The 25,518-nt window shown below is 40.2% G+C and overlaps 1 protein-coding gene across 2 annotated transcripts in view; it reads right to left on the bottom strand.

The window, feature by feature from the left end:
- The window catches only part of ZNF106 (zinc finger protein 106), a 68,921-nt gene that overhangs the window by 21,229 nt on the left and 22,174 nt on the right, over positions 1 to 25,518 (bottom strand). The window contains exons 2-10 of one of the 2 annotated variants that reach the window (XM_080808789.1): positions 22,820 to 22,905; positions 18,209 to 18,270; positions 11,816 to 12,016; positions 6,487 to 8,667; positions 4,840 to 5,473; positions 2,861 to 2,930; positions 1,393 to 1,547; positions 1,248 to 1,308; positions 446 to 787 (exon numbers count right to left, since the gene is read on the bottom strand). In XM_080808789.1, the coding sequence (XP_080664915.1) occupies positions 446 to 787; positions 1,248 to 1,308; positions 1,393 to 1,547; positions 2,861 to 2,930; positions 4,840 to 5,473; positions 6,487 to 8,667; positions 11,816 to 12,016; positions 18,209 to 18,270; positions 22,820 to 22,873 (3,760 nt within the window). In that variant the 5' untranslated portion in view covers positions 22,874 to 22,905. The remainder of the gene's footprint in view (positions 1 to 445; positions 788 to 1,247; positions 1,309 to 1,392; positions 1,548 to 2,860; positions 2,931 to 4,839; positions 5,474 to 6,486; positions 8,668 to 11,815; positions 12,017 to 18,208; positions 18,271 to 22,819; positions 22,906 to 25,518) is intronic. The other variant, XM_080808790.1, reaches the window with a different exon arrangement.

Genomic DNA, 25,518 nt, shown 5'->3' on the forward strand with positions numbered 1-25,518 from the left:
TCCTCATTATGGAATCTTCTGGGTACTAATGCAAAGTCAATTTAGTAATCCCAGATTAAGGGAAATTGAGGAAAAATTACTGATGTTTAAATAATCGTCGTAGAAACGCCTGGGTGGCTCAGTCAGTCGAGTGACGGACTCTTGATTTCAGCTCAGGTACTGATCTCACGGTTATGAGCTCAACCCCCGAGTCAAGCTCTGCACTGGGCATGGAGCCTGTTTTAAGATTCTCTCTCTTCCTCTGCGCCTCCCCCCACCACAAGCACACACACTCTCTCTCTCTCTCTCAAAAATAAATAAGCAATCCTCCCTAAATGAAGGAAATCAAGAAAAATTAATTCTAGCAACTTCCGTTTTAATGGGGCAAATATGACTACATCACTGACCTAAAACTGCCCTAGACCCACTTCCAGGTTGCCCTTAACCCACGGAAAAGCTTACATACTATTAGCTTGTGGTAATTCCTTGGACACATTGCCAGCAGAGCCTTGTGACACAGCATTCACACCCTCGTCGTGTTCAGGAGACATGGGTTCTTGTTTAATCTGAATTGAGGAGTCTGGAGCAGGAACATTGCCATGGGCTTGGAAAGTAGGAGATGTGGTTACTTGGAGAGGGACTCCGGTGGAGGACGGAGACATGTGGGAAGATGGAGGCTCCAGAAAAACTGGGAAAAAGGGAGTAGGCAGCAGTGTGGCATCAGCAGATGTCTGAGATCTACTGTTCCTTTGCTCTCGTGGAAGGCTATAAGGAACCTGGTCTGGGCGCTCGGAAGGCTCATATGTTTCTAGAACGGGAAACATACGTACGTACAAATGCAAAAATGTTTTCTGAAAGATCATTCATTTCAGAGCCAATTTGTATTTTTAAACATTACAAGAGAATTCTGAAGTCCCTGATAATTCTTCGAAATATGTTGTCATAAAATCTATACGACCAACAAGGACACAGGCAGAACAGGCATTAGTATTCCATTTTTAAATTTTAAGTGACTTACCCAAAGTCATATAGTTACTAATAGAAGAGCCAAGATCTGAACCCAGGTCTTTTGATTCCTAACCCAAGGCTCTTTCTGCATCATACTGCCCCTGCTGCTAAGCATTTTTGGGGTGTACAATCACCCCAAAAGCAAGGAGACAGGAGAAAAAACATACGACCTTTCCATGACTACTTCAATACCCCTGTATAGATAATGAAGAAATAAACAAGCTACAGAGGATCCAATCTATCAGATGCTCTCCAAATACCTTGTAATCCCTGCAGAATCTGTATTCTATGGGTCCTCAGCGCACTCATCTCCATAGTTATCTAAAAATAAAGTAACTGGTTAAGCATTTTGAAATCCAACTTTAGAGATGATCTGTTCTCATTAAATGTTCCATCGGCTGTTACCTGCTGCTTGAGCATCAGAAGCCTCTGAACTTCAACATACGCCGCCTGCAAGGCTGCCCGGGCTTGCAGAAGGTTGTTATCCATGCACTGCAGTGATCTGCTCAGTTCTTCCTCCCTTAAAGAAATATTCAGCAGCTGGTCAACCTGAGAACGTTCTGCCAAGAGAAACCATAAGGCTCAGTTTAATACTGGAGACTTCTTCTTAATAAGACAGCTCCTCAGAAGGTAGAACTATAGCAATTCTCTAGGAGAAACTTTTATTTTCTCTCCAATAGGTCAGTGGAGACTCATCCAATCTCACAAGTCACATAGTCAAGACTGATGTCAGAGCCAACCCAAAAGTGAGAATTGGTAAGATGGAGGTAGTTCATAGGTTCAAGTGTGCCGCGACATAGTACCATCTTATCACCATCTTCCGCCACTTCCCTCCCAAGTGAAATCTTTGTCCCAGGCAAAGCAACTGTTATACATTTCATTTCCCATTTTTCCTTTATCTACCACCCTCTTCCCTATGGTTTTTGCTTAGGTTAGACCCCAGATGTGAATGGCTTCCACTCTCTTCCCAATTCGTATTTTTCTAGTCTCTCAGCTAACATAAAATAGTTCGCTTTATTAGAGAAAATGTCCTGAAGAAAATATAGCTTCAAAATAGTACATTTAAATTACTTTAAGTAAACTGTCCCACCACGTGTATGTATTTGTCATCTTAATGTTTGTCTCCTTCCCATTCAGGAAATTAAGACCTCTACCCTAAACTCCAGATCCACATACCCAACTATTATTACCTTGATATCTTTACTGAGGTGTCACTCAAGGAATTCAAAAGGGAACTTGTCATCTTCCTCTACCCTCAACTTGTTCCTCTCATGGACTTTTCTAGCTCTACAAATGATACCAGCATCCCCAAAGATGCCTCAGCCAGAAACTGGGGTCATCCTCAAATCCTACCTTATCCATCACATCCAACCACCCAAGGTTCATCCAATTACTTTCCACACTAGCCCTTACACCAGAAAGGGTTCAGAGTTAGGAAAAGCAAGTATCATAGAAGTGTATCATGAGAGAGCGACTCTAACAACTTCCCTCAATTCAAGTAAGAGAAGCAACAAAGATATCTCAGAAATGGAAATTGAGAGAAATGGCTATAAACTACCAAGAGAAGACAATATCTTTACAAAATGGCTTATTCCTCTCCATCACTGAAAAAGACCAATGAGACTTTCTGACTTTATACTGAACTCAATTAGCTTATGGGTCTATGTGGCATCAAATAATTCTTCTATAGCTGCAACTGGATATGGTAGAAAATCAAACTTTTCTATGCCCTTAAGCAGGACAACAAAAATGTCAAAAAATAATAATAAATGGGGGATGAGTGTTTGATAACCACAAGCTATACTCTGTGTCAAGGTGTAAAAAGGCTGAATTGCTATAAGAACAATTTCTGTCAGAATATTTCACACTATACCTTTCTTTCCTTTGATTTTCCTTCTTTTGTTCTTTCTTTCAAGACTTGGAAGTTCGGGAGAAGATCCATCCTGAGAAGAGAAAGAAAACTGAGTAATATTAAATGTGTACAGGCCATTACCCAGGAAGGGAAAAAAACAATCAATTCTAAGACCATTTTACAATATTCTTCATTATTGCTACCATCTCTAACAGGACACTAGGAATCTCATGCACAAGGTCTGAACTCAAGTATTAGCTGAATGTACATGATTAAAAAACTAAATAAAAAAGGCACCTGGGTGGCACAGTTGGTTAGGCATCCAACTCCAAGTATCAGCTCAGGTCATGATCTCGGTGTTGTGAGACTGAGTCCTTCATCAGGCTCTGTGCTCAGCATGGAGTCTGCCCGGGCATTCTCTCTCCCTCTCCTTCTGTTCCTCCTGCTTGTGCGCAAGCTTGAGCTCTCTCCCCCTCCCTCCCTCCTTTAAATCAATTAGAATCTTTTTTTAATCTTTTTTTTAAAGATTTTATTTATTTATTTGACAGAGAGAGACAGAGAGATCACAAGTAGACAGAGATGCAGGCAGAGAGAGGGAGAAGCAGGCTCCCCGCTGAGCAGAGAGGCTGATGTGGGGCTCAATCCCAGGACCCTGAGACCATGACCTGAGCTGAAGGCAGAGGCTTTAAACCACTGAGCCACCCAGGCACCCCAAATCAATTAAAATTAAAACAAACAAACAAAAAACCCCCAGAACAGAACCTGAGGTCAAGCACCTTCCTAGCATTCTAGAGGTGGTGAAGCGCTGGGGCTAAGGCAAAGCATTTCACGTTGGTAAAACAAGGTACAGTTGGAAGTATGGACAAAGCCAATAACGTATATACCTCATTTCACTGTGGCAGTTTCTACTTTACTAGGAAATCTTCATGACAGGATCTTTACAACAAAAAGCTACACAGTCTACATGACAAGCCCCTAGATATGAACTTTGTTACAGTACAAACTTTCATTCAACAATATCACTACAGTGTTCAACTCAAAGGAGCAAAGCAAAGTGGGATTTGAACCCAGGTCTACAAGCCAAGCCCTTAACTACTCTACTTTACTGCCTCAGCCCCCTAATTAAGGAGGGCATGTGATGTAATGAGCACTGGGTATTATATAAGACCAATGAATCACTGACCTCTACCTCTGAAACCAATAATACATTACCCATTAATTAACTGAATTTAAATTTAAAGATGGGAAAAAATGCAAACATAAAACAATGGGAGGTGAAAAAAATAAAATTTAAAAATAAAAATAAATAAAAAATAAAGGACACAGCCCATTTTCTCCCAGTGTCACATTCCAGACTGTATCACTACCAATAACTTTCTTCTTTTCAGAAAGGGTTCCTGAAAGAGTTAGGCCGTATTGGCGACAGAGACGCCAGAAGAGAAGTGGTGTCAGTGAAGGAATGGCTTCTGAAAGGGCCAAGCTGGGTATGTGAGGTACGAAACACTGAGTAACAGAGACTAAAAATATTTCTAAGACTCTGTTCACACAGATGCACTCTAGTAGTATGAAAACTACCTTAGCGTTGAGCCCGACGGTCCTGGGTCTAACAAGCACTCACGGCCTACGAATGCAACACTAGAGTGCCTTTCTTGAGCAGCAGTTCAGAATGCATGGTGAAAATAGAGTTACAGCTGAAGACGTGGCTTACTCCTTAGTCAGGTGATACAAAGAATCACCGGCTTGGAGACTAGTTCTAGAGATGACTTCATATTTTCCTAGTACTGTACATTCATATTTGATGACATCTCACTTAGTAGAATTACTCAGTGAAAGACACCAATAGGATAAGAACATGAAAGGAGGAGCCTCATAAACCTATGTCAGAGTAGGAAGCAGAGGGAGCCCAGCTACCCAGAAAAAATTAAACAGTTAAATCTTTCCTATAACGGCCAAGTCACCCCATGAAATGCCCTACAACCAGCTCGGGCAATCATACTCACGCCAGTGGCTCTTCGCTTCTTCCGCACACTCTGGCCGTCGTTCTGTTCGGCCCCAGAGGTACAGCTACTGTCTGTGGCTGCATCTGCCAAACTGGAGATTCCGAGGGCTGAGGACGTATTTGATGATAACGAGTTTCCTTCTCCATTACTCTCCTGGGTATTCTGGTTCTCTGAAGATGGTGTAGAACTCTCCTGGCTGTTCAGGTCTTTGGCCAAGTGCATCAAAGGTATCATTCGGTCAGAAGACAACTGCGCACTATGTCGCCTTGGACTCGCGACACTGTCAGCCCTTTCACCTGTTCTGAGCGAGGCAGCCACAGGTGTCACTTCCTGCTTAAGGCCCATGGTTGTTGTCTGACTCTGGGCAGCCCTCAACGAGTTACTAGGTGAAAAAATCTGCTGGGGCTCATTTTCTTTACCTGTACCTTCCTCACTGAAGAAGCTATACACAGAAGGAGCTCTGTCCATGATCACGCTGCTCTCAGAGAGGCTTCGCTTCCTGGCCAGGCCAGGAGATGAAGAAATGGAAATGCCTTCCCACTGGAATCCTTCTAGATTGGACAGATCAGGCTCCCCATCCAAATCCAAGACCTCTTGTTCATTTTGAACTAAGGGCACCATTTCTATGCCAAACCTTCAGAAAAAAAACAAAGAAAAAGCCCCACAAATCACACATGGTTAGGGGAGCTGGAGCACCACTTAATGAGATTACAAATATACATAAGATGGTTTCTGCCCTCAAGAAGCTCACAGTCTAGTAAGTGTTCCAGACACAAAGTAAATAACCATCCGTAAGTACTACTATGTAACCAGTACTAAACTGGATATTTGTGCCCAGTTATGAGAATACATTTGAGGAAGTAAAAATTTGGAGTTTTATTAGTTTGGAGTTTTTCTGAACCAACAACAAAAAATTTTTAAACAGCCCACAAGTCCAAGACAAACAAACAAAAATATTTACTGAGCATTCACGAGTGCCAGGCACTAGGCTAAGAACAAGAACTTTAAAATCTCAATATTCGAGTGATGGAAAAGGGTGCACAATAAATATGCTATTTCAACAGGGATAAAAATCGAAGCCTGAAGGGTGTATAATTATAATGCAGCGGGCTGATTTTCACACAGCAAACCTATGTTGAATGCTGCTTTACTGTTCAGAAAAGTCTAGCTCCTCCACCTAAGAGGAACAGCCAGAATACCACACAAGTACTTAAGAGCAAGTATTTTGTGATCACAAATACTATGCCCAGAGTATATACAGAAGGGTAACTGCTGACAGGTAACAAGATAGTGACACTTAAAAACACCACTCATTAAGAGTGAGAGGTAGATACAGATCCACAGTTACACTCTCCCATGCTGTCACTCTCTGGCCCCTATAGCTAAAGTGATGGATTTCTGATCAGTTTTTGTGCATCCCCATCTCATTCCTTAGAAGCTGATGTGCTTCTTTGCAACCTGAACTCCCTGGTAGGAAACACTCTATTGCTACTGTTACAGAGTAGCAATTGCTCTTTGATACTCCAACCAGGCATCTACAACATGTATTTCTTACAAACATTTAATTAGTAAGTAGAATTCCCTTGACCAGGGTCAAAGGGTGAGTTTAAAAGAAAGAGAAATGGGGTACTAAAAAGAGGTACACACCTGGGCAAGCCTTTGCCAAGCTCTTGCTTCTTCTTGGTTACTTGCTGGATGACCTGTTCCCAGTTGACGTTTCTCCGAGATGCATTGAGAATCTGTCGAAGGGTTGGCTTGAGCCCAGATTCCTTCTCCGTCTCACCCTTTCGATGACCACTGATGTTGCGAATGCGGCGAGCACTATTGAGATTTGGCTCGGGAAGGTGCGCTCCAGTTTTGCTCTTCAAACTAATGTGCCGCGTTAGATCTCTCTGGAGAGAGGCAGGAAAGCCAAGCTTACTGAGTTCAGGCAGAAGAGGGCCTGAGGACTGACCTAGATCGTTTTTCTGCAGCTCTGCATCCAAGCTAGCACTCTCAAAACCTTCCGTTTCGTAAGATACGTGAGATTTAATGGGGTCATCCACCTGTGCATCTTCTAGAGAAGTCTTCAGGTCCAGCAGTAAGCCAGAGGATGGACTGGCCGCAGAGGCCATTTGCAATTCAGGTTCTTTCGGATGAGCTGTTGAATTACATGCATTGGTGGAGAGTTTTCTGCATGTTTTCAGGTTTAGGTCATCCCCCTCTTTCTCATCAGCGATGTGAGTGCTGCAGGGTAACATTTCTGTAGTGGCAGAGCCCAAGGTTCCAATTTTTGATCCATGCTTTTCCGTGTCAGAGAGCTCCCCATCGCTTTCATCTTCGAGTGTGTGTACCTGAAACTCTATCTTCAAAGATCCTTTTTCAGACTCTTCAACGTTCCTACTTGCTTTTGCGAAGTTCCTGGTCCTTTTAGAAGTGCCAAGAAGTGGGTTTTGCAATGACTCATGACACTGTAGCACTTCTTTGGCTTTTTGTAATGTATCACTGAAATTTTCGTCGGGTTCTCTCTGAGTGCCAAATGTACCTTTATTCCCTTTTAAGACATGAGGACATGAACTTCGCAGTTTGGTTATGTAAGACCCAGGACTGTCTTCCATAGTGGGTTTGTTCAAGGGATTGGAGTGTTCTCCAGGAAAAAAAGAATTTGTTTTGGTGTTTTTTGAGGGATTCTTTAAATCTGGCTTTTGAGGAACTGACTTGGTGACTGGAATTGGAAGGAGTGCGGATTTTAACGACGGCATCTTACTTAAGTGAGGCTCTTGTTCATGCTTTTCTGTAACGGGGGAATCCCTCACCGCCTCGTAAGAAGCAGCGCAATCAGAAGGGGCCTTGTGAGTAAGGGATCCACTATGTGTTTCTTTTTGTGTTTTCAGCACTGGGGAATTCTTTGTTTCGTCAGTCTGGGGCTCTGGTGTTCCTGTGGTTGTCAAGCTGAAGTCAAAGAAAGGCTTCTCTATCACTTCTGCCTTGTTACCAGGGACTTCCTTCATTCCTGATTGTAATTCCAGACTCTTCTGGGAAGGGTAAGGAGTCCAGCGATGGAGCTTATCCCTCCCTACACTGCCATTCTTCCCACCCATTTTGGAAGCTACGGGATCTGTTTGTTTAGAAGTTTTGCTTTCCAGCTGCTCAAAGTTGAAGTTGAGTAAGCCTTCTGAAGGAAACTTATCACTTGTAAATCCTTCCGAAGGACCTCTATATGCGGCAGCCGTACCAACTTTGTCACTTTCTTGCCGCTGCCAACTATATCTCTCTTGACTGTATTTGTTGGACTTAGATTTCTTGTTCCACAGCATAGCGAGGTCTTCCATCTGACAGTTAGGATTTCTGTTTCTGCCTCCTGGAAATTTGTCTCCGGGGCCACTGTAATTCCAACTATTTGTACTACGTACACTGGATTTCCAGTTTCCGTTGCTGCTATTCATATGCCAACTGGAAAAGCCACCTGTTCCTTCAGAATGCCAACCGGAATTTCTTCCTGTACCATTATGACTCCAATCTACCGTTCCGCTATTTGGATGCCAACCACCTCCAGAATTACTATGGTTGTGAAACCAAGCTGAGGAGGCTCCTGCAACACCCTTATGCCACCCAGAGCAGCCTCTTGGTCCACCGTTATTCCTCAAAGAATGTGGAAAGTTGTTTTTCCTAGTATTATTAAAGCCATCTTTCTCCCACTTCCAGTCTCGCTGAGGAGGTCCACGATGGTGCCATGCTGGCTGACTGTAGCTCTCTCTGTCTTGGTAAGGGATTCGGTCTTCTCGTCTCCATTGGGGTCGCCTGTCGTCAGAGTTTATTTCTTGGCTGCTATTGGAAGGTTCATCTTGTCTGGAAGAGAAAGTTTTCCATTAGAGATGTAAAGATATGATCACGCTTCCTTTAGAGGCAGAGCACATCAAACTTCCCCACTACCTATCTCCTCAGTTACTTAGAGTATATAATAGAGTCTATTTTTATTTCTAACAGTGGCTGCTTTCCTATATTTAATACAGCTCAACTTTTTTTTCACCATTGATTTAGACATTAAACATATCTTGTTTCTGCTATCACCTCAGAAATGTTAAAAATCTTAACACATTTATACTATCCACCTTTCCTGCTCCTATTTTTCTTAGCAAGTTCTGGGACTTTTGTCCCTGTCATCCAATTACTGTCTTTACATTATGCCCCTTTCTGAAAAGAAGCACAATTATCTGTGTGGCTTTGGCTAGTTATCAGAGTTAATACAATTTAAGTTCAGCTGCTCTTAATACTGTAGATTTCTGAAGTTGTAGGTTCTTTCTCAAAAACCCAGTTTCTTAACCTATTTTAAATGCTAAGATCTCACTTTGCATCATCACCTTCATTAATAAACACTTTACCAGGCACACATCCAATGACTGTTTGGAGCAAAAGAGAACTCTTATGTATAGTTCCCATTCCTGAAAGGCTTACAGCCTAGCTTGAGAAAGTGAGATCACAAACAGGAGTAAAATAGCACACACCGAATAAGCAGCGCCTGCAATCAGTGCTATAAGGAGCTCAGTGAGCTGGAGGGCTTTATAAAGCTGCAGCTGTTTCAACTATTCGTGTTAGCCATGGAGCCCACAGACACATGGGTAATTCTAAGTCACCATCACAGGAATAGATGTAAATCCACTTTCCTTTACAGACTGCCCGTGGTGTGCCTGGCATAGGGCTTAGCGTACGGTGAGTGCTTGAAACACAGAATAATAGCAGCTAAAACGTACAGAGGACCGACCAACTGTAAGGCCCCTGAAGCACTTCATATAGAGAATCTCACTGAGTTTTCACGGCCCTGAGGCCATTCTTCTTATTCCTACCTTTTGGATGAGGAAACTGAGCACTGGAGAGGCTGAGTAGCTTACCCAGAGTAAGACTGCCAGGCAGCGGCACGGTGGAGACGTGGACCTCGGCAGTCTGACTCTAGCATCTACATGCTTCTCCGCCGCGGCTCAGAGAGACTGGAAATCCCTGAACTAAGTTTTTGCTGTTGGGCTCCCTCCTCTTAATCGGACTTAAACTTGGACTGGTTCTAAAAGTTTCTAATGTCTCTAAGATTTTGGAAATTTGGAATTTCTTCCTTTTTCACAGGATGGAACTAAATGTTAATTCACCTCAAAGTTCAAACATCTACTGACATTATGAATCACAACCATTTCTAGACAGGAGACCCTAAGTCCCCAAGTGACAAGTGTTATTACAGACATGTGCAGGATTTTTGTAGCACCATTAACCACACTGCTTTTCTCTTTTGTTTCTAAGCAGTATACAACTTTTGACATCCAAGGAGACTGGATGGCTGACTCGGCTGCACTTATGGGATCCAGAAATGGGAGAATCGGGCAATAAATCTGTCACAAAGTAGAATTCCTAGATGGCCCTGAATTAGCTAGATCAAGGGAACAACAGCATGCAGCCAAATCCATAGCCCAGAAAAAGCAATCTACATCAAAAACCTCAGGAAGGAAAAAAGAAAAAAAACTTCCTATAGAAATAAGTAGATGACAATGTACAAATCACCAAAGAAGGGTATCAGAATATTCAAAGAATATTTAGTATGATATGAATGTCTAATTTACTGAGAAGCTCTTTTACCTTCTGACTTAATTTTAGTCATCTATACAGATAAGCTAATAATGGCACAAGTGTGTAAGGAAAAAATAAATATTAGTCCCTTAGAGACTTACAACAGCCTTAAAACAAGAGTAAACTACAGCTATACTGAAAGTAGTAACAATGTCATTTGAAGGACTAAAGCAACTAAACGAACGATGCTGTTTAAGAACCATGCTGTTGGGGCACCTGGGTGGCTCAGTGGGTTAAGCCTCTGCCTTCAGCTCGGGTCATGATCTCAGGGTCCTGGGATCGAGCCCCGTATCGGGCTTTCTGCTCAGCGAGAGGCCTGCTTCCCTTTCTCTCTCTGCCTGCTTCTCTGCCTACCTGTGATCTCTCTCTGTGTTAAATAAATAAATAAAATCTTTAAAAAAAAAAAAAAAAAAAAAAAAAAAAAAAAAAAAAAGAACCATGCTGTTACGACATTTTGAGACTAAGAAAGTCTCCTTATTCAAAACACTTATTCAAAACACCTGCAGCACGTACAGTGAAAAACTACTTTTATGCTAAACCTCTAACTAAAAATGAAGTATATACCAAATAAAACTAGTATTCAAAAAGAATTTTTAAAATTAAAAAAACAAAATTTGATTTTAGAATTTGTAATGTTTCTTATTATATTCTAAGACTTTAAAAAAATACCCAACCACTTAACCCGCTCTCTCCTTCACTGAAAAGAAAAAGAAATCTGAAAATTTCTGCTTCGTCAATTAAACTCTTTAGACCACAACTCAGTAATGTAAAAATACAAAAGCTTAATACCTTAATTATAGATGTAGGTATCAAATTATACAGTACAAGCTGGAAAATTTACATTGATCTTGACACTGTCAAACTTAAAATACAAATTTATTCAATAAATATTTACTGAAGCACTAAATTATAAAGGATAAATCAAATTTGGTAGAAGCACCATGTTAATTCATATTAGGCAAAACATTTTTACCTAATGAATGTAATAAGAAATACTACACTAATACATTTCCACTAGAAATTTTGGATACCAAATAAAATAGCTCACTGGTGTCCAAAAAAATTGGAGCCAACAAAAACAGTTATATACATAGTTATCAACACAGTAAAAATTTCAGATATTTTGTACCTGTAGCTAATTTTTATAGAGAGACAATACTGAGGTTTTTTTTCCCCTGAGTTTTGTTTTTTTTTTTTAAACAGACAGTACAATAGTTCAAGGAAGGATTCCACTGACCTTTTATGCATAAGACAGCAACCTCAAGCTACCCTTTACAATGAAGGTTAAGTCTGAAAGCTACAGTCTGAAAAGTATAGAGATGGAAAATGTATTCTCTATTATATCCTATTTCTGACAGCCTTTTTAAAAATCAAAATCATTACTTACCGACTTTGTTCTTTCCTTTGTTTTATTAACTGAACGAGTTCCTTGTCAAAATAATCTTCTTCCTCTTCTTCTCCCTTTCCATCATCTTCTCTTTCCTGGGCATCCACATTATCTTTGTGCAACTGGCTAGAAATGTGCTTTGCATATGCAGAAAGACCCACTTCTGTGACCCCACACACTCGGCACTCATGACTACTGTCCCTAGGGAAAGAGGAAGATGAGGGACATTCAATTCTCCCCACTGGCATGGCACACTCAACAGATCTCTTACGGTTTCCTCTGAAAAACACCGCACACTTTGGCACAGTGAAAGATTAGTGCTAATCAATTTCAATGCTCCTTTCATCACTTTTAGTAAGTTTGTTCGTAAGTTATTTTTGAAATGATTGTTAAGATTCTTTTCCAGCAATCAAGAGGCAACACACTTCAGAATACTGTAGTTTAGGAGGAGAAATCTTCTTGAATTGCTGTACTTAAAATCTTGCCAGAGGAAACATGGTGAAAGGGGAGGCAGGGCAGGGGGCTCAGAGCAAACAGAAGTTGCTCTAGAGCACACCCATGATGCCAGCTGCACTCAGGAGCCTGGTGACAGCGCTGACATTTTATCCCAGGCTCAAGAGCTTTCTCCCAGTGACAGTTAAGGGGTGGAGAGAAGAGCAGGCAGCCTAGCCAATCCCAACACGCAGCTAAATCGGAACAACGGGAGCTCTGCCTGGAATGTGAAGATTCCGGACCCCAGGGCAAATGACAAGAGTCAGCTCAGCAGACTTTTTTGGTCTGTATGATACATGTGACCTACATTCTGCTTCAGAAGGGCTTATTTAAAAGGGAATGGAAAGCATTTCAGTTGTAGGAAGTTAACAGCTGTGCTAGGCAAATGGTTTTTCTCAAGTTTCAGAAAATGCAAAAGTTCAGAGAGAAGCAAAACTGGGTTCTAAGTTCAGAAAGAAACGGAGCAGATTTTTTTTTTCCCTTTTTACTTTACACAGTCGATAGTAAATTTCATACTTGGCCAGTTTAAGAAGCCAAAATCTTGAATCAACACCCAGAGCTGTAGTAGATGAATGACTTAACAGCTTTTTTAGCTTCCTGAAATCCCTTGATTGGTTCAGCTGTCCGTGCAGCCATGGGAAACGTGAACACTGTGGCCACAAGTGTGATGAACAGACAGTAACAGCCATTCAATAATGGCTCAATGGGCTTAACTCTGTATCACTTCTCTTGGGTTTACACTAGTGATATTTTTGCATTTCCTATGCCAATATCTATTTTTCATTCATTCACTCATTTATTTATTTTACCAACAGAAGCTAACTACAATGTATATCCCATGGATACTTAAGAGACACCCAGGAAAAACGAGTAACTCTCCTAGGTAACCTAAGCCACCAACTTAAATACCATTTTCAGCTAAAGGCAAATTAAAAGAAAAAAAGAAAAGCAGGAAGGAGGAACAGTTATTGGAGGTAACCAGGAAATGCAAGGAAAACAATGGTAAGGGTACTTATGCAGAAGATTTAAGTTGAAGCTTTTTCCACTGATAAGGTTCTCTCCCCATTATGCTAATCTTTAAAAAAAAAATCAACACAAAAAGACATGCTGTCTTTGATAAGACAGACAGACAGACAGACACACACACACACACACACATGCACTACACTGCTCCTTCTTCCCCTCACATATATCTAAAAAGAGATGGTAGAATTCACATCAATTTGAGGTTCCCAGAAGAGAACCTCAAAACTTAGCACTTCATTTACCAAAAGATGGTTTCTATTATTGATGACCTGATCATTCATTAAAAAGAACAAAAACAAAAAAACTTGAATACCTACTAAATTCTGGGCATCATGCTAACTATATGGTTACAGTTGTCTAGCATGACTAAGTAGAAATAATAGCCAGTAAATTAAAACAAAACATGGACGCCTGGGTGGCTCAGTTAACGGGTTAAGCGTCTGCCTTCCGCTCAGGTCATGATGCCAGAGTCCTGGAATTGAGTCCCACGAGCCTGCTTCTCCCCCTGCCTCTGCCTTTCTCTCTGTCTGTTTCTCATGAAAAAATAAATAAAATCTTTCCAAAAAAATTAAAAGATTTTCACCTTATAAGAATCATGGAAAACACCTCAGAAAAATGGAAAAAATTCCTAAGTTTTTAACTTTTTTGAACTTTGTAACCTCAAATGCTCTGGATACAATTCAGTCTCTGATATTAAGATTCATTTAATGAATTCTGATCAGAGACCCTCAAAAACCTCATTATCTTATTAACCTGTATATCAATATTCTAGTTCATTCTAATCCTCCAAAAAGCTTAAATCTACTATGTCACTGAGCATTTTCCACTAAAGAATAATCTTCAAATTCCTCCAGTTTGCCAAGGATACCCCTACTCTTCCCTCAGAATTATGGTAGTTCATATGAAGTGTTTACTTATAACAGAAATCAAGCCTTTTCTCAAGGTAACACAAAAAGAAGTTAAAAATCAGTATAAATCTGTCCAGCATTGGAAGAGTCTAAAAATTGCAACTAACCTAGAACAGATGGTTTACGGTACCATAAAAAATCGAATCATACTTGTGAGCACAGCCTAACGTGCAGGGTGTTGTATCATTATGTCTTGCACCTAAAACTAATGTAACAGTGTGTCAACTACACTTCACTTAAAAAAATTATTTTTAATGTAAGACATAAAGTTAAAAAGAATTCAAATCAACTGTATTTTCTGGTTAGAAAATCTTTTTGGCTTTAAGGTCTCTAAAACTATGGAAAATGTTTTAGTCCACTTTTCTACATAAAAACTTAGAGAACTCTAAACTATATATTGCAGTCCCAAGGACATCTTTCCTAGAGGCATTCTTAAATAAAATTCCTGCTTATGGGGCGCCTGGGTGGCTCAGTGGGTTAAAGCCTCTGCCTTCGGCTCAGGTCATGATCTCAGGGTCCTGGGATCGAGTCCCATGTCAGGCTCTCTGCTCAGCGGGGAGCCTGCTTCCCCTTCTCTCTCTGCCTGCCTCTCTGCCTACTTGTGATCTCTGTCAAATAAATAAAATAAAATCTTTAAAAAAAAAAATTCCTGCTTATACCCTTACTTCTAAAATGCAGAGAATTTTTCTTATGTTCAAACCACCAAAATCCCTCTCCCCTTACAGATATAACTAGAAGACCACACTGTTTAAAATATTAAGGAATGCAGTGTAGACAATATTTAACTCTGTTAAAAATAAACATCCATAATCATAAACCCACACACTCTGCAATCCCCAAAGCGCAGGCATATGCTGGATATGTAACAAATACTCAAACACAGATTTTTAAAACATATGTGCTTTCCTTGTAAGAAAGGATATTAACTATAGCTCTAAAGGTGTATATATATTTTTTTAAAGATTTTATTTATTTATTTGACAGAGAGAGATCACAAGTAGGCAGAGAAGCAGGCAGAGAGAGAGAGGAGGAAGCAGGCTCCCCGGCAAGCAGAGAGCCCGATGCAGGGCTCGATCCCAGGACCCTGAGATCATGACCCGAGCCGAAGGCAGAGGCTTAACCCACTGAGCTACCCAGGCGCCCTCTAAAGTTATATTTAATAGAAAAACACCTAAAGAGATCTGGCGCAGAAGAGTAAAGGCAATAAGTGTAACATAAATGAATTCTAGTTTAAAAAGAGAGAGAGAATCTTTACAAGAAATGTCAAAATGAGAAAAGAGAGAACCCACATTTATCCAGGGAAAGAATGGATTAGGACAACCACATCTCTTAAAAACGAAATGTGTCGGTGTCTGGAGGAAAGCGTATTACCTGTTTTACATAGAATAGGCATTCATGCTTCTACGTATGATGTTAGGGAAATCACATATTTAAAAAGTAAATGGCAAATTAAATAATATTTTAATGATGCTACTTTCCAATTCTCTATCAATAACCAGTTAAAATATTTACTACTTTGTGTAACTACATAAAGTAATTACTGGGGAACATATACTGTTTTACTTCTTGACTAATAAAGGCAAAAACTGTCCTCAGGACATTTAAAGGAGGGCCCAAATTAACTTCATCCTGTTACCAAACAATTTCCTCTCATGTTTGGAAGGCAAAGCCTTAAGATATTCTACCCATAAGCTTTTCTTTATTAAGCTTGCTCTAACTATACCGCAACAGCTGGTCGATAAAGAAAGGCTTGTGTCCTTTTAATAGCATTTATCTGTAGAAACAGGCCACACATCTGAATAAGTACACAGGAAAAAAGAGAGAAATGTTCCAGATGTCCAAAATTGTGAACCAAATAAGAAAATTTCTTACTGAAATTTAAAAAAAAAATAAATTTAATTAAAATAAAATAAAAAGAAAGTTCCTTCTCAAATCTGTATTCTAAACCTTAAAAATATGCTCTTTAAATTCCTTAACCAGATCACAGCTGAAAATTAGAGTCATACAAATATAAAGAGAAACAGACAACTTTAACATCAAAAAGGCAGTAATTAAACATGAATTCCACAGAAAATAATCACAAATTGATGAGAGGAAGGAAAAATGATGACCAGTAACTATTTGTCCCTACGGTACAAACTAGTGATCACCGTCTGTCACTACAGTAAGTGCTCCAAGTAAGTAAATGATTTTTGAGATCTTGTTTTTTATAGTTTTGTTAGTTGTTTTTCCTTGCTACCTGCTTTGCCTTCGTGCTTATAATTTATTACAGGCCAGGAGACCATAGAAAACCTGTTCACACCGTATCTAAACTACAAGTAAGCAAGTGCTAAGGTGCTCCCCTCTAAATAAAATGAGTTTGGATGCTAAGGTTGACATTTTTATTGTCAGCTCGGAGGCTTCTAAATGCCTTCTCCTTGATCATTTGACTGTGTTCCAAATAACTGAAAATGATACACACAATCTCCAGAGTACAGTTAACCTGAGGGGTAGAGAGAGGAAAAAAGTGACTGAACAATAAATATATGTCATGTAGCTCAGTTACGTTAATAACACAAGATTAAATGTGTCTATATAGGAACAGAAATCTATGTATACACGTACAGAAAGAGTTTGGACCAAACTGTTGATGTTCCTGTAAGAATGGAACAGGACTGGGGGTTGGGGCATGTAGGACTGAGAGGACTTCTACCTTTTTTACTTTATACAATTAATCTGTATTCATTATGAACATGAATCTTAAGAAATCAAAACATCTTTTTAACATTTTTAAATAGCAGACTAGTGGATGTATAGAGAAAATAAGGCATTAATCTTGGAATAAAAGTGGCCTGTCTCCTAACAACTAGAATTACTGACCTCATATATTTCGTTTGATTTATAAACGAAAGGTGGCAGGTAAAGAGCCCAGAAAAAGGTGAATTCCAACAGGAAGTCTGCTGGAAATGGGCTAAGTAATTAAGATAATACCCATTTAGAGAATCAAAGGTTGACTATTTCATAGGTTTCCAATGATAATGAGTTAAAGATCATATGTATTCAAGGTATTGTGACAAGGATTCTCCAAACTAAATCTGAATGAAAGCCTCTTTTATGCTGCTGCTAAGACCTAAACTTCACATAGTAAGGTCCTGAGACCATGGAAAAATTCCATAAATATGCTAAATATTCACTGAAAGTTTACTAATATATTAATTTGCCCATACAATCTAAAACTATATTAATTTAAATACAAATAACTTCAAATTACTTAGTCTGGCATCATGATTAAAGCTTGTATCTATTATTCATGCAATAAGGTAAAATTAATATTTCTCAGTTTCCCAATGTTTCTTTGTTCCATACTATCTCCAAATTCAAATCAAAAACATCAAAAAAGAACCATAGATTGGGGGGAAAAAAAAGACAAGGAATATATACATACGCTACATTTAATTTTTTAAAGGTGCTTACTTATTAGACTTTCTTCCTTTAAACATCTCAAGTTTTGCATCACAAAATAGCATTCTTAGATATTCAAAGTTTGTACCCAGATTTTATTTACACTAATGAGATTCAGTGCTATTCAGCAGACTTGGGACTTCTAGACTATTCCACAACACTACAGGTTTCTGGCATGTAATAATTTGTAACACTGCTGAGGCAATAACATAGAAATGTCTTAGTTTCAAGGCTGGGGTAGAGGAATGAGAAAACGTACTAACTAGAAAACTAGCTCATCCCCAACCACCTTTGTTGCAACCTACTACTTAGAGCTGCTGTGAATTCTACACATTTGAGATGCACCAAGATTTATCCTTTTGGAATACCAAACAACTACTGTCGTTGTTAATAATTTTAGAAGATAGTTCTATGTCATATGGCCATGTTCATTCATGAAGGATTACTACAAAATAAGCTAGCAGGCACCCTCAGCACTCAGATCCCCCGACAGTCACAAGTGGATGGAAGAGAGCCGTTCCCATACCTGCCCTTCAGGTTCTCAAGTTCCCTGTGATGCAACATGCTCCGCATGTGTTCGTCCATCTCCTTCAAAATTAAAGAAAGCAGATTAAACTAAGGGGCATTGCTTTGGGAAAAGAAATTCCTCTGTTTCTATTCAATCAACAATCGGGGTTCAAGTTCTTTGTTTCAGAAGTGTTTGTCCTGGTTACCCTTCTCAATTCAATATTGAAATCAGTTCCTCGTAATTCTTTAGCTATGTTTTTGACATTGTTTCCTTAAATAAAGGAATTATTAAGAAAAACCTATTTAAATGGCTTTCCAAAAAGATCAGAAACTATATTGTCTTCAGGAGGCAAAAGATTTAAGAAAAACCTATGTGGGTTTATTAAATTCTATCGCAAATTAAAGAATTTACTAAAGTTATTTAAAAAAAGAACTCTAAAATCACTTAACTTCTCAACTATTTGGTTACTTTTCTCCACACTCTCCCCACTCCACGGAGAGTTTCTCAAAAATAAGCTGCAACTCTTAATCAAGTCTTGGCCAGGGCTTGGCATACAGTTGTCAACATTCGCTGAATGAACACATGGATATATTAATTCCAGGTAGAATTTATGAATATAACAGAACTTCCCTGTAGTTGATCAGCAGTTTTCTAAAACTGCTTTGAACACAGCTCAATCATGCCTTCATCTTCACTGCCCACTCTCTCCCAACTGATTTGTTTGGTTCTAATGAAATGTTTGAAAATCCACTAGGGTCTCCCGTACCTCCATCCCATCCTTAGTGGGAGGAAAATGGAATCTGTGGGAAGAGTTTCCACTTAAAAATGTGCACATACATGCACACACACCTCAAAAAACTAAAAAAGCTGTAAATGTCTATCCCTTTGTCATGGGGACATATATTTATGCAGCACGCCATAATTAGAGAATGGCTGTTCACATATATAATAAAGGGTTACTGTAATTGTTGAGTATTACTATTAACTGTGCCCTGTGTGTAAGTGCCTCAAACATTTCCTCAAATGAACTACAAAACACTGCTGAGGGAATATTACTAATTCCATAAGGATACAAGGATACACAGAAGCTAACTCACTTGTATTTATCATTGCTTGTTAAATGCCAAGTACAGAGCTAGGCATTGAAGGGATAGGTGTGAAAATATTCAGTCTTGCCCTTTCAGAGTCATAGATAATCAACTGGTCAAACTAGGACTCAGACCCTGAAATATCTGACACCAAAGCCAAGGTTTTAAATACCACGTCACACTGTAACCTTTTAGTGCACTGAGATTTTTCATGATATACAATTCATTTGTCAAAAAGAATACAACAGCCTAGTAACCCATTCTTACTTTAAATTATCTACTACAGTGTGACAAACAGCTTTGTGATTCCAAACACTTCCTTTAAATGACAATTTTACTGAAGACAACTATCATTTCCTTCTATCTGTATAAATGCTTCACTTGGAGGGGACACCTTTGCTTGTGACCCCTCCCCACCTACAACTGACTGGCCAGTAACCAGAATGAACACATACAGAGCTGAAAGCCGAATCAAATTAGTGACACAATCAAGAATGAAAAAAAAATCCGTGAACAATATACAACACCTACTCAAATCGTTATGAATCCTTTTGTTTGATCTTTAGAATCTAATCTTGGATTTACATATGCCAAATCCCCTTTTATTGAGTTAAATTTCAGCTGGTTCTGTTTCTTACAATGAAACCTTTCCAGATGAAGACAGCATTCACTGAAATAAGTTATTCTCTGATATAAAAACCAATTCTGTATCCTACTTCAGTTATAAAAATGTTACTATTCACAATTTGTTTTAGGGTGATTTCTGATTGTCTAAAACACTTCACAAATCTTTTCCTAAATATACATGCAAAATTCTCTCCCACCCAGCTCTAAGGAACAAATGCAAAAAAGCTCAAGAATAAATGATCTGAGCTTTCAAAATAAGCTAGGAAAGATCCATAGGTACAGAATTAAAGTAATGCTTTAATTCTATTTAGTTCTTGTAATATTAATGAGTAATCCCTTTTTTTAAAGAAAGGGGAGAAAGGAAAATTTTTTTTAAAGATTTGGCAATTGAACAAATTTATAAAACATTGAATAATACAACAGAATTTTTTTTTAGTATTTTTAACTCCAGGGCATCTCAGTCTTTCATAAATCAATGAGCACCCAGTGGGGAGCCTACTTCTGCCTCTGCCCCTCCCCCTGTTGGTGCTCTCCCTCTCTCTCAAATAAATAAATAAATATTTTTTTTAAGGTTTTATTTATTTATTTGACAGACAGAGATCACAAGCAGGCAGAGCAGCAGGCAGAGGGAGAGGGGGAAGCAGGCTCCCCGCTGAGCAGAGAGCCTGATGTGGGGCTCGATCCCAGAACCCTGGGATCATGACCTGAGCCGAAGGCAGAGGCTTAACCCACTGAGCCACCCAGGCATCCCTCAAATAAATAAATAAATAAATAATCTTTAAAAAAAAAAATTAAAGTAAAAAAATAAATTTGTGAGCATCAGAATACTCAGGGATGTAGTACACAGCTTTTCCCCACACCTAGAGCACTTTAGATTCTTTTTCTTCTCCACAGTGTATTTGGAGAAATCAGGGTTACACTAGTTTGGGAGACTAGCAGAAAGCACTGCTTCAACATTAGTTGTTGATAATCAATCTAAAACTCAGTATCAGAGTTATCTCTTTTAATTAACCCATTCTGCTAATTCCCTAAACCACATCAACCTTAACACTTAAATCAAGTTGGAGAATTCCAACTCTTGATTTTTCATTATGATCCATGGAAAAATATGAAGAAATGAAAACATGTTTTAAACCAGCGTTTAAACCAGCACCTGGGTGGCTCAGTCAGTTAAGCGTCTGCCTTCAGCTCAGGTCATGATCCCAGGATCCTGGGATCAAGCCCTGTCTCTGGCTCCCTGCTCAGTGGAGAGCCTGCTTGCTTCTCCCTCTCCCACTCACCGTGCTTGTGTTCCCTCCCTCGCTCACACTCTTTCCCCCCAAATAAATAAAATCTTAAAAAAAAAAAAAAAGAAGAAGAAGAGGTAAGGATCCTAGACGATTCTTATTAAATAAATAAACAAACACACAAATCAGAGTAGAAGAAATGCAGAAAGACTTAAAATGGCAAAATTATGAGATATCACTAGACGGGCTGCTACTCCACGAAAATCTGACACCACACCTCTGAATGTCAGCCTATCCTTCTCACACCTTCTTAATTTCCCATTTTCCCCCAATCTGAAAGGAGCCATAAGAAATTTTTCCTCATTATAAATCTGCATAAACCCTGGTCAAAATTTTTAAAACTAGAAGAGTTTGGAGCGCCTGGGTGGCTCAGTGGGTTAAGCCTCTGCCTTCAGCTCAGGTCATGATCTCAGGGTCCTGGGATCAAGCGACAGGCTCTCTGCTCAGCAGGGAGCCTGCTGTCCCCTCTCTCTCTGCCTGCCTCTCTGCCTACTTGTGATCTTTCTCTCTCTGTCAAATAAATAAATAAAAATTTAAAAAATATATGTGGACAAATCTATTAAAAAAAAAAAAAACCTGAAAGAGTTCTTTTACTTTTATAAAAGGCAGCCCCTATATTATTAAACATGATTTTTGAATCTCAACTGATTGTTCCATCACTAACAGAAATCCTAAATTGGGGGAAAAAATTCTCCCTAGCCTACTGGATGGATCATAATTGAACCCCTCAGTCTGGCATTCAACACATTTTATGACTATCTGCATTTAAATTACAAATTCTATTACAGTCCCACTATCCCCAGTACAAAACTGTCTTAATCAGATAAGCCTTCGCAACTCCTAGAACTCTTAGACTCCATTCTACCTCTGCATCTCTGTACATGTTGTTATCCCATCTAAAATATCTCTCTTCTCTTTCTCTGAAACCATCTTACTCCCATTTTTCCAGGTTCACTCAACCCCCACGCGCCCCCCCACCCAAACTAGCTCATGATAAATTTCCTAGTTCTCCCAATTTTCAGTGACAATCCACAGCGTCTTAAAAGCTTAGAAAACAATTTCTCAGTAGTTAAGCTAGCAGCACTACTTTGAAAGCAAACGACAAAGGCAAGAAAAAACAAAAAGTGCGTTTTCACTAACACACAGGTAAATTCTTTAAGCGCTTAAAAATGTGGTTTTTCTTTGAGCAACATCCCCACCTTGTGGACATCCAGGGTACTGTTAACACCACTTCTGCTTTGGGGCACTTTTCACAGGCAAAGGCAGAAAACAGAATGCAGGTACAGACAAAAAAATGCTAATATCCTTAGCTCATCAGAAAGTAGTATAACGCCAAATAAACTGAATTTTAAGGTCTTTTCTCGATAACTGGTATAACTAAAGTAGTTACCATTATCAACTTTTGAGTACCCTCAAATTTTGGGTAGAGATTTAATAATATAGTTACTGGCTTTATGAGGCACTAAAGAGAAAGAAATTGGCAGAATGAGATTCTGATATAGGAAATGAGCATAAAGAAGACAGTGTTAAAAGCTTTTACCCATCTACAAATTCCACATGTCTCTGAAAAAAAAAAAAAAAAAAGGATCCGTCATACAGCCATAGATTCTCCCTCTTCTACGTATTACCTTTTTTGAGCTGTACACAATGTGGCACAATATGCATTTTCGTTCTCGTACCATAGTGACCAGATCTGAAGCACTCAACGTCACACCTGCAATGAGGAAGTAACATTTAGTAACCTTTCTCCCCGGGGATGACTTCTTAGATTCCCCTTAACAGAGCTAAAAGTCCCAGTCTTGCACCTCCCACACCTCCACCCTGTTCCTCCCAGTCTTCCCATCTTGGTGAATGAAAATTCAAGCTTTCTGGGTACCTAGAGCAAAAACTTTGGAAGTCATCCTTGATCCCTCTTTCTCACCCCGGATCCACCCTCATCAGCAAATCTCGTCAGTCCCCGGTTGAAGTACATCCCAAATCCAACCCCTCCTCACTATTGAGCTCACCTGTCCGCTCACAAGCCACCAGCCTACTGCCTTGCCTCCCTAGTTCCACTCCTGTCCTCTTAGTCTATTCTCAAAACAGTAGCCAAGGATTCTCACAACAGGATTCTATTAAAATTTAAGTCGGGTCCTTGTGCAAAATCTTCCAACAGAGTTCCATCTCGCTCATACAACATCCAGTCCTTCCTTTGCCATGGGCCTCAAAATCTGTTTCCTCGCCCACTCTCTGACTCCACGCCCCACCTCACTGCCTCTACCACTTCATTCCTGTCACACTGCCCTCCTTGCTAGTCCTTGATCACAGCACGGATTCCCCCACCTTAAGATTTCTACATTTCCTATTCTCTCTGCCTGTAACATGCTTCCCTAAGATGTCTTTATGGTCCTCATGGCTTATTCCCTCATTTCCATCAGTATCGGAAATGTGGCTTCACCAAGGAGGCCTTTCCTGACCTACACAATACTGTATTTTTTGTTCCCCATTCCTTCTATCCTCCTATTAACTGCTTAATTTTTTTTATTTGTAAATAAACAAAATAATTTTTTTTTTTTTGCTGCACAAAGCTTTATTTTTTTTTTTTTAAAGATTTTATTTATTTATTTGACAGACAGAGATCACAAGCAGGCAGAGAGGCCGGGAGAGAAGCAGGCTCCCCGCTGAGCAGAGAGCCCGATGCGGGGCTCGATCCCAGGACCCTGGGATCATGACCCGAGCCGAAGACAGAGGCCTTAACCCACTGAGCCACCCAGGCGCCCCTGCACAAAGCTTTATTGTTTCCATTTGGTCTGTGGCTTGGGAGAGAGCTCCAGGGTGGTTAAAGAGCTGCCTGGTGGTTGCAGGAGGAGGCTCAGGCAGAAGCCCTGACACCAGGGAGATACCAAGGGGTCCCTCAGAGGCCACTGGGCTCAAGAGGCTCTAAGGCATGCTTGAGGGTGAGCCTTTGGAAGAGATACTTGCCCAGCCCAGCCCAGCCTAGGGGCCAGTCAACCTGCAGAGATCAGTCGGTGGTTGGCCATCTTCTGGGTGGGTTTCACCTGCTCATCGAGGAAATGGCTAAGAAGTCACAGAGATTAGGGTCTACATGGGAAAAACCCAAGGCATGCACATACAAAAGGGCCTTGTTCAGGTTCTTCTCCAGGACCACAGTGTCTCCCACAGTGTCCAAGGTTTCACCCCACTCCTCTAGGGACAGCTTCTACATACCCTTTCAGAGGGCACAGCTGCCCACGTTCTGCATCGTCAGGAGATACTGGGCACCCTCACACTTCTCAGTTAACTGCAGAAGTGACAGCGTCACAACGTCATGGTCAAAATACAAGCCCAGAGGGAAGGAGGTGTAGGAAGCCCGCAGATAGAGGTGGACCGGATGGTTGACAGCAGCCCCCACCTCGGTGGAATAATTCTGAAGAACTGGGAGCTCAGGTTTGATTGCCAATAAGGAGCTGAGCTCAAAAAACAGTGTTGGCTGGTCTTAGAGGCAGGGGACAGCTTAGAAGATGGTTCTGAAGGCTGCGATTGGAAAAAAGGTTGGAGAGTGGTAGGAGACTGGAAGAAGGGGTGTCCCTGGGTCTGTTTCATCCAAATACTGTTGAAGCAACAGACAGATCCATGGGACCACTGGGCATGCTACCTACTTTTTAAATGCTTTAATAACACTGCAGTAGACTGTTTCTGTAAATGGCCACAACACTACCTCCCACCCCATGTGTTCTTTTTCAATATGATCTTGTCACCACCACCCATCAAATGGTGTGGTTCATTTTCCCTTCCTGTTTTGACCAATAGAATGTGGCAGGCCTGGGTGGCTCAGTCAGTTGAGCATCTGACTCTTGATTTAGGCTCAGATCACAATCTCAGGCTGGTGAGATGGAGGCCTACCTCAGGTCACACTCTGCAGGGAGTCTGCTTAAGGTTCTCCCTCTCCCTCTGCCCCTCCCCATGCTTGCTCTCTCTCAAATAAACAAATCTAAAGGGAAAAAAATGTGGTAGAAGCGACAAAGTAATTCATGAGACTGGGCCTTAAAAACTCTGCAGTTCCTGCTTTTGCACATTTGGAACACTCCATTTTAGAACCTAGCCACATGCTGTGAGAAGCCCAAGCCACAAGGAGAGGACAAGGGGAAAGGAACAGAGGCCCAGCTGTGCACCCTAACAACAACCAGCACCATCTGAAGCCATGTTGGGTGAGTGAGCCTTGTCAGTATTCCAAGCCCAGCTGCCAATGAGGGTCTCCAAGTGGGAAGACTTAAAGAACCATGCAGATGAGCCATTTTCAACCCACACAGTGTTAAGAAACAATAAAATATTTCTTTAAAATAACCAG

The sequence above is a fragment of the Martes martes genome (assembly GCF_963455335.1).
Source record: "Martes martes genome assembly, chromosome: 7".
In the NCBI taxonomy this organism is placed as follows: Eukaryota; Metazoa; Chordata; class Mammalia; order Carnivora; family Mustelidae; genus Martes; species Martes martes.